This window comes from Ascaphus truei, chromosome 15 (genome assembly GCF_040206685.1).
Source record: "Ascaphus truei isolate aAscTru1 chromosome 15, aAscTru1.hap1, whole genome shotgun sequence".
In the NCBI taxonomy this organism is placed as follows: Eukaryota; Metazoa; Chordata; class Amphibia; order Anura; family Ascaphidae; genus Ascaphus; species Ascaphus truei.
The window spans coordinates 38,942,831-38,962,548 of NC_134497.1; the positions used below are offsets into that span (position 1 = coordinate 38,942,831).

Sequence of the window (19,718 nt, forward strand, 5' to 3'; positions counted from 1 at the left end):
TAATCATTGGTCGTCCCCTCATTTTTGCATCTGTGTTTTCTCTTTTTGTGTTATTGTAGCCTTTAAAACGTTCAATAAACTATTTTTGGGGAACAAAAAAACAATACTCCTTTGTAGGCACAGTGCCAGGTAGAGCCCCAAATTGGGGCAAGCAGCTGGAACGGCAAGAAACTTTACTCTCTCGGGCATGCAAGAGCTTCGCTGGGATGTTTAACAGCTGCCTCGCAATGAATGTGTATTCGATTTGCAAAAGTAGCCCTGAAAACACAAATGCAAAAGGGACTGAGATCATGAAATATACCACACTGCTTCTCTCAGGGACAAGTGAAGTTAGGAGGTTATAACACACACACACACACACACAATGCTTACTGAAGAACCATTTTGGCTGGAGTCAAACTGTTCTGCTTCTGAGGATTGTGGCCCCGCTATTTGCTCCTTAATAAAGATTAAGTCTTCCGGCAAGCAAAGCCCATACTCCTTCAGAACCTCTTCTAATCCATTGGAGGAAATTAGATGATCAAACATATCAACAGAAGCCAATTCATGCTGGAGAGAAAAAAAATAAAATAAAAAGTTAAATAAAGGTACTTTGCTACTTGTCATGATAATGGCATGTGATATTATGTATGTTAATCCACCTGGTGCTTCTGGGGTTAAAAAAAAGGTACAACTTGGTTTTAAAAATAATATCGGCTGGGGTTGTAACATGTCAGGACTTTTTCGAGCTTTGTGCTTGGCTTTAAAGAGAGCTTAATTGGGTGTGTCCATCCTGTACGGGCCACTAAAGGTGCCAGATGGGTTCATGCGCTGATATAGTCTTGAGTTAAGGGCGGCAGACTGGGAATAAAATATGGCCCCTGTGACAAGTATATAAACATGGTCTGTTTAGAGCAAGCTACAAAGCATTCTCGGGAGGCGGTCTATGGATAGCCCTGGGGCGTGTCCCAGAACATATCAAACCAAGAGTGACCAATAAAAATGAGAGTATCATGTGACGCCCTCTGCTGACCATGATAAAAATGACATGTGTATCCGTGGAACCGAGTCGCACATAATGATTACAGACACGACAGGTGTAGCAGGTAATAAGAGACAGATACTAATTTGTCTCTTGGTTTTAGAATTAAGATGTTCATATTTAGTCTCGTGGTGTCCGCCACGAGAGCCTGAATGTAATGATGTGACTCACGTGTGTGTAAGTGCTAGTTAAGGAAAGCTATGAGTACATTTAGATATTGCAGGTTTCAGGTAAACGTCATTTGGCAAGAGTGTTTTTTTACTCTGTCGTAAAACTGTCAACCTCACATCTGATTTACGACAGGGGCTGGGTTTATGTGGTTTACACGGGAAGAAGGAATATTTAAGTCTGTGCAAAGAATGAAAATCAGATCTTTCCAGGAGTGTTTTGGATAAAACACGTAGATCTCATATTCTAAACCAGTGGCCTCTGTGGGGAAAATCTATAGCATTTGGAAATGTAAAGGTTTTTCTTTATGTTTTACCCTTTTATTTTAAGAAGCTGTTCTGCATTTAATTGCAACTATGTTTCTTGTAATCTCTTTTCTGTAACCTAAAGCACTGTATTGTTATATATTAAGATAATAGAGAGAAGTGCTGCACACCTTAAAAAGAGAAAAATGATACAATTACCGGTGCTCCAATGTTAGAACGAAAGCCTGCAGTCAGTCCTGAGAACATAGAGGAAGGAACAGAGGGCACAGCGGATTCTGCAAATTCAAACTCATTTATTGAGCCAATAAATGAGTTTGAATTTGCAGAATCCGCTGTGCCCTCTGTTCCTTCCTCTTTGTTATATATTAAACCATTTAATAAGTAATGCTTTGGGCTCTGAATGAACTATTGCACACTCTGGGGAGAGTGTTAACGTTATCCGACACATTTTGCTACAACTGATTTGTGTGTCTGTTCAAGTGCAGTTTTTCCTATAATAAACAGGGACTTGGGGCCCCAGTAGATATTAATTTGACATCTCTTATTTGCATAACTACCTCAGGTGGTGGAAGTGTATTGATATGATTTGCAATTGAGTAGGGGTTCATATTGAATCCCTGGAGGTACCTTGCGCAGGCGAAAGGTGAGTTGGCTAGAGTAGCCGTGTGTATTAACCTTGGTTGCATATCCAAGTCACGTACTCACTTGTGTGCTGCTCGTGACGGTGGTATATTGGGACAGATTTAGGAGAGATGTAACTCATTTGAGGGACATTTGCGGAGGTGAAGAGTGGGGCCTGCTTGCGGGCTGTGTATTAACCCTTGTCCCGTATGCAGGCCACGTGCTCCAGGGTGCCGTATGTGACCCTAACGATATAATTTTAACTTGACAAAATAAAAAATGCAACATATACATTCATACATATACACATACAGTATCACCCATACAGACACATATTTAGCCCTCATCTCCCCACTGCTGGATTAAGCCTCCCCAATGATCTCGGAGGCACTGCAGTTGCAGACTCTTCTCCACGTCGTTCCCACACGTTCTAGTTTCCTAACACACAAATATATGATCAACTGGAATTCTTTTGTCAGTCATACTACAACACACCTTGAATTTTCTCTTTGGGCAAGCCAAGGGCATGAATCTCCCATCAAACATGTGAGAAAATGGTCCATGTCCTGAAATAAATTTATATAAACAATATGGAACCAGAGAAAGTACAGCGTAGAGCAACCAAATTAATAAAGGGGATGGAAAATTTGATGAGAAGAGCAATCTAAATTAGAGGGGATCTAAGAGGGGATATGATAACCATGTACAAATATGTTCACGAACAATAAAAGGGGCTTTTAAAAACTATTCATCCCAATGGCAATAAAAACGACACAGGGTCATTCCTTAAGGTTGGAGAAAATGAGATTTCACCAGCAACAAATGAAAGGGTTCTTTACAGTAAGGGCAATTAAAATGTGGTACTTACTACCCATGGAGACTGTGATGGCAGATACAATAGATTTGTTAAAAAAAAAAGTTGGACATCTTTTTAAAAAGGAAAGGTATACAGGGATATACAAATAAGTAAACATGGGAAGGATGTTGATTTCGGGGAGTAATCTGATTGACAATATTTGGAGTTCGGAAGGAGTTTATTTTTGAGATATCATTGGATAATGTGTCACTGGGGTTTTTTGTTTGCCTTCCGCTGGATCAATATACCGTAAGTACAAATATTGGATAAGTATCTGTCGTCTAAATTTAACATGCAGTAGGTTGAAGTCGATGGACATACAGTACGTCTTTTATCAACCTAATCTACAATGTAACAATACAACGGCCAAGACACTGAATTTCTATACCACTGATGGGAATTGTATTAAAAATATAGCAGGCAATCTGACCCGTGTGTCCTACAGAAATCAGGGACGTTATAGAATTCCAGTGTGTAACATTGATATGTTTGAAGATCAGTAATAATCGGAGAGCAAAATAAAAAAGCTGATATTACCTCTACAGAATATTATTTATTACGCTATCGTACTTCCAAATATATCTGCTTAGATTATTTTTTGTTTTCAACATCGTTAAAATAGCCCGGAGATTTTTAATGCGAATAAATGTTTTTCGGTTGAGAAATCCTTGCACAATGAAAAACGTGTGCGGGATAGATCAGAGAATATATGTCATTGGGGCAGCTAAGTGGCAATTTTAAGGATATCCTGCATTGTTCTCGTCTTTCAACGACCCTTCTTGCATGTCACGGGTGGCAAACTCCAGGCCTCAAGGGCCACCAACCGGTAAGGGTTTTCATTATAGCCATGCTTCAGCACAGGTGGCTCAGTCAATGACGGAACCTCCGGTGCTGAAGCAGAGATATCCTTAAAACCAGACCTGTTGGTGGCTATTGAGGGCTGGTGTTTGCTACCCCTGTTAGGCTAGGTCCCCGGTACATGCTGCAGTGCGCGCTATGGCGTGCGCTGCAGGAACTAGAACTGCCCCTCAATGGGGCCGGGCCCACTAGCTGCCGCCGCGCTGCACGACCAGATTTCTGAAGACAGTAAAGTTGTCTTCAGAACTGGCGATGGAGCGCTGGCCACACCCCCGCCGGTTCAGCCAATGAGGGCGAACCTGCCAGGAGACGTCACATCTCCTCCCCCCCATCGCAATCTCCTGCAGCTCAGTCACAGACCGGATAGCGCAGCTGCACGCGCCGCCAGCCTGACAGGCGCACGTGCAGCGCCGACACCAGGGCCGCAGCCTTATAGAGCATTTAAAAGGGCGTTCAACGTTGTGCGATTTTCAGATACACAGAGGGTCACAGGCACACAATAATAGCAGCACAAATAGATAATTTGCCGGTGCTCGTGGAGATGGGGGAGATCCTGAACTACCCCAGAGGAATCACGGAGCAGGAGGAAAGCAAACAGGCACACGGTCTGGCAATAAGCGGAGGCTTCGTGCGCCTGGTTCCTCCTGCTCTGTGATTTTCAGATACAACATTTAAAGCGGACAGGCTTCAAACAGAAAATTTAAGGCCAGTTGCTGAAAATGTCTTTAGGTCAAAGGCCAGGTAAAGGCACACACCGACAGCACGGTAAAGGCACACACACCGACAGCACGGTAAAGGCACACACACACCGACAGCACGGTAAAGGCACACACACACCGACAGCACGGTAAAGGCACACACACACCGACAGCACGGTAAAGGCACACACACCGACAGCACGGTAAAGGCACACACACCGACAGCACGGTAAAGGCACACACACACCGACAGCACGGTAAAGGCACACACACACCGACAGCACGGTAAAGGCACACACACCGACAGCACGGTAAAGGCACACACACACCGACAGCACGGTAAAGGCACACACACACCGACAGCACGGTAAAGGCACACACACACCGACAGCACGGTAAAGGCACACACACACCGACAGCACGGTAAAGGCACACACACACCGACAGCACGGTAAAGGCACACACACACCGACAGCACGGTAAAGGCACACACACCGACAGCACGGTAAAGGCACACACACACCGACAGCACGGTAAAGGCACACACACCGACAGCACGGTAAAGGCACACACACCGACAGCACGGTAAAGGCACACACACACCGACAGCACGGTAAAGGCACACACACACCGACAGCACGGTAAAGGCACACACACCGACAGCACGGTAAAGGCACACACACCGACAGCACGGTAAAGGCACACACACCGACAGCACGGTAAAGGCACACACACACCGACAGCACGGTAAAGGCACACACACACCGACAGCACGGTAAAGGCACACACACACCGACAGCACGGTAAAGGCACACACACACCGACAGCACGGTAAAGGCACACACACACCGACAGCACGGTAAAGGCACACACACACCGACAGCACGGTAAAGGCACACACACACCGACAGCACGGTAAAGGCACACACACCCACAGCACGGTAAAGGCACACACACCCACAGCACGGTAAAGGCACACACACACCGACAGCACGGTAAAGGCACACACACCGACAGCACGGTAAAGGCACACACACACCGACAGCACGGTAAAGGCACACACACACCGACAGCACGGTAAAGGCACACACACACCGACAGCACGGTAAAGGCACACACACCGACAGCACGGTAAAGGCACACACACACCGACAGCACGGTAAAGGCACACACACACCGACAGCACGGTAAAGGCACACACACACCGACAGCACGGTAAAGGCACACACACACCGACAGCACGGTAAAGGCACACACACACCGACAGCACGGTAAAGGCACACACACACCGACAGCACGGTAAAGGCACGCTAATAGCACGGTAAAGGCACACACACCGACAGCACGGTAAAGGCACACACACCGACAGCACGGTAAAGGCACACACACACCGACAGCACGGTAAAGGCACACACACCGACAGCACGGTAAAGGCACACACACACCGACAGCACGGTAAAGGCACACACACCGACAGCACGGTAAAGGCACACACACACCGACAGCACGGTAAAGGCACACACACACCGACAGCACGGTAAAGGCACACACACACCGACAGCACGGTAAAGGCACACACACACCGACAGCACGGTAAAGGCACACACACACCGACAGCACGGTAAAGGCACACACACACCGACAGCACGGTAAAGGCACACACACACCGACAGCACGGTAAATGCACACACACCCACAGCACGGTAAAGGCACACACACTGCAAGCACGGTAAAGGCACACACACACCGACAGCACGGTAAAGGCACACACACCGACAGCACGGTAAAGGCACACACACACCGACAGCACGGTAAAGGCACACACACACACCGACAGCACGGTAAAGGCACACACACCGACAGCACGGTAAAGGCACACACACACCGACAGCACGGTAAAGGCACACACACACCGACAGCACGGTAAAGGCACACACACACCGACAGCACGGTAAAGGCACACACACACCGACAGCACGGTAAAGGCACACACACACCGACAGCACGGTAAAGGCACACACACACACCGACAGCACGGTAAAGGCACACACACACCGACAGCACGGTAAAGGCACACACACACCGACAGCACGGTAAAGGCACGCTAATAGCACGGTAAAGGCACACACACCGACAGCACGGTAAAGGCACACACACCGACAGCACGGTAAAGGCACACACACACCGACAGCACGGTAAAGGCACACACACCGACAGCACGGTAAAGGCACACACACCGACAGCACGGTAAAGGCACACACACCGACAGCACGGTAAAGGCACGCTAATAGCACGGTAAAGGCACACACACCGACAGCACGGTAAAGGCACGCTAATAGCACGGTAAAGGCACACACACACCGACAGCACGGTAAAGGCACACACACACCGACAGCACGGTAAAGGCACACACACACCGACAGCACGGTAAAGGCACACACACACCGACAGCACGGTAAAGGCACACACACCGACAGCACGGTAAAGGCACACACACCGACAGCACGGTAAAGGCACACACACACCGACAGCACGGTAAAGGCACACACACACCGACAGCACGGTAAAGGCACACACACCGACAGCACGGTAAAGGCACACACACCGACAGCACGGTAAAGGCACACACACACCGACAGCACGGTAAAGGCACACACACCGACAGCACGGTAAAGGCACACACACACCGACAGCACGGTAAAGGCACACACACACCGACAGCACGGTAAAGGCACACACACCGACAGCACGGTAAAGGCACGCTAATAGCACGGTAAAGGCACACACACCGACAGCACGGTAAAGGCACACACACCGACAGCACGGTAAAGGCACACACACCGACAGCACGGTAAAGGCACACACACCGCAGCACGGTAAAGGCACACACACCGACAGCACGGTAAAGGCACACACACCGACAGCACGGTAAAGGCACACACACCGACAGCACGGTAAAGGCACAAACACACCGACAGCACGGTAAAGGCACACACACACCGACAGCACGGTAAAGGCACACACACACCGACAGCACGGTAAAGGCACACACACACCGACAGCACGGTAAAGGCACACACACACCGACAGCACGGTAAAGGCACACACACACCGACAGCACGGTAAAGGCACACACACACCGACAGCACGGTAAAGGCACACACACACCGACAGCACGGTAAAGGCACACAAAAACCGACAGCACGGTAAAGGCACACACACCGACAGCACGGTAAAGGCACACACACCGACAGCACGGTAAAGGCACACACACACCGACAGCACGGTAAAGGCACACACACACCGACAGCACGGTAAAGGCACACACACACCGACAGCACGGTAAAGGCACACACACACCGACAGCACGGTAAAGGCACACACACACCGACAGCACGGTAAAGGCACACACACACCGACAGCACGGTAAAGGCACACAAAACACCGACAGCACGGTAAAGGCACACACACACCGACAGCACGGTAAAGGCACACACACACCGACAGCACGGTAAAGGCACACACACACCGACAGCACGGTAAAGGCACACACACACACCGACAGCACGGTAAAGGCACACACACACCGACAGCACGGTAAAGGCACACACACACACCGACAGCACGGTAAAGGCACACACACACCGACAGCACGGTAAAGGCACACACACACCGACAGCACGGTAAAGGCACACACACACCGACAGCACGGTAAAGGCACACACACCGACAGCACGGTAAAGGCACACACACCGACAGCACGGTAAAGGCACACACACCGACAGCACGGTAAAGGCACACACACCGACAGCACGGTAAAGGCACACACACCGACAGCACGGTAAAGGCACACACACCGACAGCACGGTAAAGGCACACACACCGACAGCACGGTAAAGGCACACACACACCGACAGCACGGTAAAGGCACACACACACCGACAGCACGGTAAAGGCACACACACACCGACAGCACGGTAAAGGCACACACACACCGACAGCACGGTAAAGGCACACACACACCGACAGCACGGTAAAGGCACACACACACCGACAGCACGGTAAAGGCACACACACCACAGCACGGTAAAGGCACACACACCGACAGCACGGTAAAGGCACACACACACCGACAGCACGGTAAAGGCACACACACCGACAGCACGGTAAAGGCACACACACACCGACAGCACGGTAAAGGCACACACACACCGACAGCACGGTAAAGGCACACACACCGACAGCACGGTAAAGGCACACACACCGACAGCACGGTAAAGGCACACACACCGACAGCACGGTAAAGGCACACACACCGACAGCACGGTAAAGGCACACACACCGACAGCACGGTAAAGGCACACACACACCGACAGCACGGTAAAGGCACACACACACCGACAGCACGGTAAAGGCACACACACCGACAGCACGGTAAAGGCACACACACCGACAGCACGGTAAAGGCACACACACCGACAGCACGGTAAAGGCACACACACACGACAGCACGGTAAAGGCACACACACACCGACAGCACGGTAAAGGCACACACACACCGACAGCACGGTAAAGGCACACACACACGACAGCACGGTAAAGGCACACACACACCGACAGCACGGTAAAGGCACACACACACCGACAGCACGGTAAAGGCACACACACCGACAGCACGGTAAAGGCACACACACACCGACAGCACGGTAAAGGCACACACACCGACAGCACGGTAAAGGCACACACACCGACAGCACGGTAAAGGCACACACACACCGACAGCACGGTAAAGGCACACACACGACAGCACGGTAAAGGCACACACACCGACAGCACGGTAAAGGCACACACACCGACAGCACGGTAAAGGCACACACACCGACAGCACGGTAAAGGCACACACACCGACAGCACGGTAAAGGCACACACACACCGACAGCACGTAAAGGCACACACACACCGACAGCACGGTAAAGGCACACACACACCGACAGCACGGTAAAGGCACACACACACCGACAGCACGGTAAAGGCACACACACCACAGCACGGTAAAGGCACACACACCGACAGCACGGTAAAGGCACACACACACCGACAGCACGGTAAAGGCACACACACCGACAGCACGGTAAAGGCACACACACACCGACAGCACGGTAAAGGCACACACACACCGACAGCACGGTAAAGGCACACACACCGACAGCACGGTAAAGGCACACACACACCGACAGCACGGTAAAGGCACACACACCGACAGCACGGTAAAGGCACACACACACCGACAGCACGGTAAAGGCACACACACACCGACAGCACGGTAAAGGCACACACACACCGACAGCACGGTAAAGGCACCGAAGCACGGTAAGCACACACACCGACAGCACGGTAAAGGCACACACACACCGACAGCACGGTAAAGGCACACACACACCGACAGCACGGTAAAGGCACACACACACCGACAGCACGGTAAAGGCACACACACACCGACAGCACGGTAAAGGCACACACACACCGACAGCACGGTAAAGGCACACACACACCGACAGCACGGTAAAGGCACACACACCCACAGCACGGTAAAGGCACACACACCGACAGCACGGTAAAGGCACACACACACCGACAGCACGGTAAAGGCACACACACCGACAGCACGGTAAAGGCACACACACACCGACAGCACGGTAAAGGCACACACACACCGACAGCACGGTAAAGGCACACACACCGACAGCACGGTAAAGGCACACACACCGACAGCACGGTAAAGGCACACACACCGACAGCACGGTAAAGGCACACACACCGACAGCACGGTAAAGGCACACACCACCGACAGCACGGTAAAGGCACACAACACACCGACAGCACGGTAAAGGCACACACACACCGACAGCACGGTAAAGGCACACACACCGACAGCACGGTAAAGGCACACACACCGACAGCACGGTAAAGGCACACACACCGACAGCACGGTAAAGGCACACACACCGACAGCACGGTAAAGGCACACACACACGACAGCACGGTAAAGGCACACACACACCGACAGCACGGTAAAGGCACACACACACCGACAGCACGGTAAAGGCACACACACACCGACAGCACGGTAAAGGCACACACACACCGACAGCACGGTAAAGGCACACACACACCGACAGCACGGTAAAGGCACACACACCGACAGCACGGTAAAGGCACACACACACCGACAGCACGGTAAAGGCACACACACCGACAGCACGGTAAAGGCACACACACCGACAGCACGGTAAAGGCACACACACACCGACAGCACGGTAAAGGCACACACACACCGACAGCACGGTAAAGGCACACACACCGACAGCACGGTAAGGCACACACACCGACAGCACGGTAAGGCACACACACCGACAGCACGGTAAAGGCACACACACACCGACAGCACGGTAAAGGCACACACACACCGACAGCACGGTAAGGCACACACACACCGACAGCACGGTAAAGGCACACACACACCGACAGCACGGTAAAGGCACACACACACCGACAGCACGGTAAAGGCACACACACCCGACAGCACGGTAAAGGCACACACACCGACAGCACGGTAAAGGCACACACACACCGACAGCACGGTAAAGGCACACACACCGACAGCACGGTAAAGGCACACACACACCGACAGCACGGTAAAGGCACACACACCGACAGCACGGTAAAGGCACACACACACCGACAGCACGGTAAAGGCACACACACCGACAGCACGGTAAAGGCACACACACACCGACAGCACGGTAAAGGCACACACACACCGACAGCACGGTAAAGGCACACAAACACCGACAGCACGGTAAAGGCACACACACCGACAGCACGGTAAAGGCACACACACACCGACAGCACGGTAAAGGCACACACACACCGACAGCACGGTAAAGGCACACACACACCGACAGCACGGTAAAGGCACACACACACCGACAGCACGGTAAAGGCACACACACACCGACAGCACGGTAAAGGCACACACACACCGACAGCACGGTAAAGGCACACACACACCGACAGCACGGTAAAGGCACACACACACCGACAGCACGGTAAAGGCACACACACACCGACAGCACGGTAAAGGCACACACACACCGACAGCACGGTAAAGGCACACACACACCGACAGCACGGTAAAGGCACACACACACACCGACAGCACGGTAAAGGCACACACACCGACAGCACGGTAAAGGCACACACACACCGACAGCACGGTAAAGGCACACACACACACCGACAGCACGGTAAAGGCACACACACACCGACAGCACGGTAAAGGCACACACACACCGACAGCACGGTAAAGGCACACACACCGACAGCACGGTAAAGGCACACACACCCGACAGCACGGTAAAGGCACACACACCGACAGCACGGTAAAGGCACACACACCGACAGCACGGTAAAGGCACACACACCGACAGCACGGTAAAGGCACACACACCGACAGCACGGTAAAGGCACACACACCGACAGCACGGTAAAGGCACACACACACCGACAGCACGGTAAAGGCACACACACACCGACAGCACGGTAAAGGCACACACACACCGACAGCACGGTAAAGGCACACACACACCGACAGCACGGTAAAGGCACACACACACCGACAGCACGGTAAAGGCACACACACACCGACAGCACGGTAAAGGCACACACACCGACAGCACGGTAAAGGCACACACACCGACAGCACGGTAAGGCACACACACACGACACACACCGACAGCACGGTAAAGGCACACACACACCGACAGCACGGTAAAGGCACACACACACCGACAGCACGGTAAAGGCACACACACCGACAGCACGGTAAAGGCACACACACACCGACAGCACGGTAAAGGCACACACACACCGACAGCACGGTAAAGGCACACACACCGACAGCACGGTAAAGGCACACACACCGACAGCACGGTAAAGGCACACACACACCGACAGCACGGTAAAGGCACACACACCCGACAGCACGGTAAAGGCACACACACCGACAGCACGGTAAAGGCACACACACCGACAGCACGGTAAAGGCACACACACCGACAGCACGGTAAAGGCACACACACACCGACAGCACGGTAAAGGCACACACACCGACAGCACGGTAAAGGCACACACACACCGACAGCACGGTAAAGGCACACACACACCGACAGCACGGTAAAGGCACACACACACCGACAGCACGGTAAAGGCACACACACACCGACAGCACGGTAAAGGCACACACACCGACAGCACGGTAAAGGCACACACACACCGACAGCACGGTAAAGGCACACACACACCGACAGCACGGTAAAGGCACACACACCGACAGCACGGTAAAGGCACACACACACCGACAGCACGGTAAAGGCACACACACACCGACAGCACGGTAAAGGCACACACACCGACAGCACGGTAAAGGCACACACACACCGACAGCACGGTAAAGGCACACACACCGACAGCACGGTAAAGGCACACACACACCGACAGCACGGTAAAGGCACACACACACCGACAGCACGGTAAAGGCACACACACCGACAGCACGGTAAAGGCACACACACACCGACAGCACGGTAAAGGCACACACACACCGACAGCACGGTAAAGGCACACACACCGACAGCACGGTAAAGGCACACACACCGACAGCACGGTAAAGGCACACACACACCGACAGCACGGTAAAGGCACACACACCGACAGCACGGTAAAGGCACACACACACCGACAGCACGGTAAAGGCACACACACACCGACAGCACGGTAAAGGCACACACACCGACAGCACGGTAAAGGCACACACACACCGACAGCACGGTAAAGGCACACACACACCGACAGCACGGTAAAGGCACACACACACCGACAGCACGGTAAAGGCACACACACACCGACAGCACGGTAAAGGCACACACACACCGACAGCACGGTAAAGGCACACACACAGCACGGTAAAGGCACACACACCGACAGCACGGTAAAGGCACACACACACCGACAGCACGGTAAAGGCACACACACACGACAGCACGGTAAAGGCACACACACACCGACAGCACGGTAAAGGCACACACACACCGACAGCACGGTAAAGGCACACACACACCGACAGCACGGTAAAGGCACACACACACCGACAGCACGGTAAAGGCACACACACACCGACAGCACGGTAAAGGCACACACACACCGACAGCACGGTAAAGGCACACACACACCGACAGCACGGTAAAGGCACACACACCGACAGCACGGTAAAGGCACACACACACCGACAGCACGGTAAAGGCACACACACACCGACAGCACGGTAAAGGCACACACACACCGACAGCACGGTAAAGGCACACACACCGACAGCACGGTAAAGGCACACACACCGACAGCACGGTAAAGGCACACACACCGACAGCACGGTAAAGGCACACACACCGACAGCACGGTAAAGGCACACACACCGACAGCACGGTAAAGGCACACACACACCGACAGCACGGTAAAGGCACACACACCGACAGCACGGTAAAGGCACACACACCGACAGCACGGTAAAGGCACACACACCGACAGCACGGTAAAGGCACACACACACCGACAGCACGGTAAAGGCACACACACACCGACAGCACGGTAAAGGCACACACACACCGACAGCACGGTAAAGGCACACACACACCGACAGCACGGTAAAGGCACACACACACCGACAGCACGGTAAAGGCACACACACACCGACAGCACGGTAAAGGCACACACACACCGACAGCACGGTAAAGGCACACACACACGACAGCACGGTAAAGGCACACACACACCGACAGCACGGTAAAGGCACACACACCGACAGCACGGTAAAGGCACACACACCGACAGCACGGTAAAGGCACACACACACCGACAGCACGGTAAAGGCACACACACACCGACAGCACGGTAAAGGCACACACACACGACAGCACGGTAAAGGCACACACACCGACAGCACGGTAAAGGCACACACACCGACAGCACGGTAAAGGCACACACACACCGACAGCACGGTAAAGGCACACACACACCGACAGCACGGTAAAGGCACACACACACCGACAGCACGGTAAAGGCACACACACCGACAGCACGGTAAAGGCACACACACACCGACAGCACGGTAAAGGCACACACACCACAGCACGGTAAAGGCACACACACCGACAGCACGGTAAAGGCACACACACACCGACAGCACGGTAAAGGCACACACACCGACAGCACGGTAAAGGCACACACACCCGACAGCACGGTAAAGGCACACACACACCGACAGCACGGTAAAGGCACACACACCGACAGCACGGTAAAGGCACACACACACCGACAGCACGGTAAAGGCACACACACACCGACAGCACGGTAAAGGCACACACACACCGACAGCACGGTAAAGGCACACACACACCGACAGCACGGTAAAGGCACACACACACCGACAGCACGGTAAAGGCACACACACACCGACAGCACGGTAAAGGCACCAAAGAGCACGGTAAGGCACACACACCGACAGCACGGTAAAGGCACACACACCGACAGCACGGTAAAGGCACACACACACCGACAGCACGGTAAAGGCACACACACCGACAGCACGGTAAAGGCACACACACACCGACAGCACGGTAAAGGCACACACACCGACAGCACGGTAAAGGCACACACACACCGACAGCACGGTAAAGGCACACACACACCGACAGCACGGTAAAGGCACACACACACCGACAGCACGGTAAAGGCACACACACCGACAGCACGGTAAAGGCACACACACACCGACAGCACGGGTAAAGGCACACACACCGACAGCACGGTAAAGGCACACACACACCGACAGCACGGTAAAGGCACACACACCACAGCACGGTAAAGGCACACACACCGACAGCACGGTAAAGGCACACACACACCGACAGCACGGTAAAGGCACACACACCGACAGCACGGTAAAGGCACACACACACCGACAGCACGGTAAAGGCACACACACACCGACAGCACGGTAAAGGCACACACACCGACAGCACGGTAAAGGCACACACACACCGACAGCACGGTAAAGGCACACACACACCGACAGCACGGTAAAGGCACACACACACCGACAGCACGGTAAAGGCACACACACACCGACAGCACGGTAAAGGCACACACACACCGACAGCACGGTAAAGGCACACACACACCGACAGCACGGTAAAGGCACACACACACCGACAGCACGGTAAAGGCACACACACACCGACAGCACGGTAAAGGCACGCAACCAGCACGGTAAAGGCACACACACCGACAGCACGGTAAAGGCACACACACCGACAGCACGGTAAAGGCACACACACACCGACAGCACGGTAAAGGCACACACACCGACAGCACGGTAAAGGCACACACACCGACAGCACGGTAAAGGCACGCTAATAGCACGGTAAAGGCACACACCGACAGCACGTAAGCACGACAGCACGGTAAAGGCACACACACACCGACAGCACGGTAAAGGCACACACACACCGACAGCACGGTAAAGGCACACACACACCGACAGCACGGTAAAGGCACACACACACCGACAGCACGGTAAAGGCACACACACCGACAGCACGGTAAAGGCACACACACCGACAGCACGGTAAAGGCACACACACACCGACAGCACGGTAAAGGCACACACACACCGACAGCACGGTAAAGGCACACACACACCGACAGCACGGTAAAGGCACACACACACCGACAGCACGGTAAAGGCACACACACGACAGCACGGTAAAGGCACACACACCGACAGCACGGTAAAGGCACACACACACCGACAGCACGGTAAAGGCACACACACACCGACAGCACGGTAAAGGCACACACACCGACAGCACGGTAAAGGCACACACACCGACAGCACGGTAAAGGCACACACACCGACAGCACGGTAAAGGCACACACACCGACAGCACGGTAAAGGCACACACACACCGACAGCACGGTAAAGGCACACACACGACAGCACGGTAAAGGCACACACACCGACAGCACGGTAAAGGCACACACACCGACAGCACGGTAAAGGCACACACACACCGACAGCACGGTAAAGGCACACACACACCGACAGCACGGTAAAGGCACACACACACCGACAGCACGGTAAAGGCACACACACACCGACAGCACGGTAAAGGCACACACACACCGACAGCACGGTAAAGGCACACACACACCGACAGCACGGTAAAGGCACACACACACCGACAGCACGGTAAAGGCACACACACACCGACAGCACGGTAAAGGCACACACACACCGACAGCACGGTAAAGGCACACACACACCGACAGCACGGTAAAGGCACACACACACCGACAGCACGGTAAAGGCACACACACACCGACAGCACGGTAAAGGCACACACACACCGACAGCACGGTAAAGGCACACACACACCGACAGCACGGTAAAGGCACACACACACCGACAGCACGGTAAAGGCACACACACCGACAGCACGGTAAAGGCACACACACCGACAGCACGGTAAAGGCACACACACCGACAGCACGGTAAAGGCACACACACCGACAGCACGGTAAAGGCACACACACACCGACAGCACGGTAAAGGCACACACACACCGACAGCACGGTAAAGGCACACACACCGACAGCACGGTAAAGGCACACACACACCGACAGCACGGTAAAGGCACACACACACCGACAGCACGGTAAAGCACACACACCGACAGCACGGTAAAGGCACACACACCGACAGCACGGTAAAGGCACACACACCGACAGCACGGTAAAGGCACACACACACCGACAGCACGGTAAAGGCACACACACACCGACAGCACGGTAAAGGCACACACACACCGACAGCACGGTAAAGGCACACACACACCGACAGCACGGTAAAGGCACCACACACACGACAGCACGGTAAAGGCACACACACACCGACAGCACGGTAAAGGCACACACACACCGACAGCACGGTAAAGGCACACACACACCGACAGCACGGTAAAGGCACACACACACCGACAGCACGGTAAAGGCACACACACCGACAGCACGGTAAAGGCACTCTAAGAGCACGGTAAGGCACACACACCGACAGCACGGTAAAGGCACACACACCGACAGCACGGTAAAGGCACACACACACCGACAGCACGGTAAAGGCACACACACCGACAGCACGGTAAAGGCACACACACACCGACAGCACGGTAAAGGCACACACACCGACAGCACGGTAAAGGCACACACACACCGACAGCACGGTAAAGGCACACACACACACCGACAGCACGGTAAAGGCACACACACACCGACAGCACGGTAAAGGCACACACACACCGACAGCACGGTAAAGGCACACACACCGACAGCACGGTAAAGGCACACACACACCGACAGCACGGTAAAGGCACACACACACCGACAGCACGGTAAAGGCACACACACACCGACAGCACGGTAAAGGCACACACACGCCAGCACGGTAAAGGCACACACACACCGACAGCACGGTAAAGGCACACACACCGACAGCACGGTAAAGGCACACACACACCGACAGCACGGTAAAGGCACACACACACGACAGCACGGTAAAGGCACACACACCGACAGCACGGTAAAGCACACACACACCGACAGCACGGTAAAGGCACACACACACCGACAGCACGGTAAAGCACACACACACCGACAGCACGGTAAAGGCACACACACACCGACAGCACGGTAAAGGCACACACACACCGACAGCACGGTAAAGGCACACACACACACCGACAGCACGGTAAAGGCACACACACACCGACAGCACGGTAAAGGCACACACACACCGACAGCACGGTAAAGGCACAGCACGAAAACCCGACAGCACGGTAAAGGCACACACACCGACAGCACGGTAAAGGCCACACACACCGACAGCACGGTAAAGGCACACACACCGACAGCACGGTAAAGGCACACACACCGACAGCACGGTAAAGGCACACACACACCGACAGCACGGTAAAGGCACCAAAGAGCACGGTAAAGCACACACACCGACAGCACGGTAAAGGCACGCTAATAGCACGGTAAAGGCACACACACACCGACAGCACGTAAGGCCCGACAGCACGGTAAAGGCACACACACACCGACAGCACGGTAAAGGCACACACACGACAGCACGGTAAAGGCACACACACACCGACAGCACGGTAAAGGCACACACACACCGACAGCACGGTAAAGGCACACACACACCGACAGCACGGTAAAGGCACACACACCGACAGCACGGTAAAGGCACACACACACCGACAGCACGGTAAAGGCACACACACACCGACAGCACGGTAAAGGCACACACACCGACAGCACGGTAAAGGCACACACACACCGACAGCACGGTAAAGGCACACACACACCGACAGCACGGTAAAGGCACACACACCGACAGCACGGTAAAGGCACACACACCGACAGCACGGTAAAGGCACGCTATAGCACGGTAAAGGCACACACACCGACAGCACGGTAAAGGCACACACACCGACAGCACGGTAAAGGCACACACACACCGACAGCACGGTAAAGGCACACACACCGACAGCACGGTAAAGGCACACACACACCGACAGCACGGTAAAGGCACACACACCGACAGCACGGTAAAGGCACACACACACCGACAGCACGGTAAAGGGCACACACACACCGACAGCACGGTAAAGGCACACACACACCGACAGCACGGTAAAGGCACACACACACCGACAGCACGGTAAAGGCACACACACACCGACAGCACGGTAAAGGCACACACACACCGACAGCACGGTAAAGGCACACACACACCGACAGCACGGTAAAGGCACACACACACCGACAGCACGGTAAAGGCACACACACACGACAGCACGGTAAAGGCACACACACACCGACAGCACGGTAAAGGCACACACAACCGACAGCACGGTAAAGGCACACACACCGACAGCACGGTAAAGGCACACACACCGACAGCACGGTAAAGGCACACACCCAGCACGACACCGACAGCACGGTAAAGGCACACACACACCGACAGCACGGTAAAGGCACACACACACCGA

General features: G+C 53.8%; 2 protein-coding genes across 6 annotated transcripts in view; one reads left to right on the forward strand and one right to left on the reverse strand.

Moving 5' to 3' along the window:
• The window catches only part of LOC142466841 (uncharacterized), a 755,003-nt gene that overhangs the window by 608,367 nt on the left and 126,918 nt on the right, over window positions 1–19,718 (forward strand). The window lies entirely within an intron of this gene.
• SAMHD1 (SAM and HD domain containing deoxynucleoside triphosphate triphosphohydrolase 1) overlaps window positions 1–19,718 on the reverse strand; it is an 88,300-nt gene that overhangs the window by 40,228 nt on the left and 28,354 nt on the right. For all 5 annotated transcript variants that reach the window (XM_075572322.1, XM_075572323.1, XM_075572326.1 and 2 more), the window contains 2 exons: window positions 2,572–2,642; window positions 373–549 (listed from right to left, as the gene is read on the reverse strand). In XM_075572322.1, coding sequence (XP_075428437.1) covers window positions 373–549; window positions 2,572–2,642 — 248 coding nt within the window. The remainder of the gene's footprint in view (window positions 1–372; window positions 550–2,571; window positions 2,643–19,718) is intronic.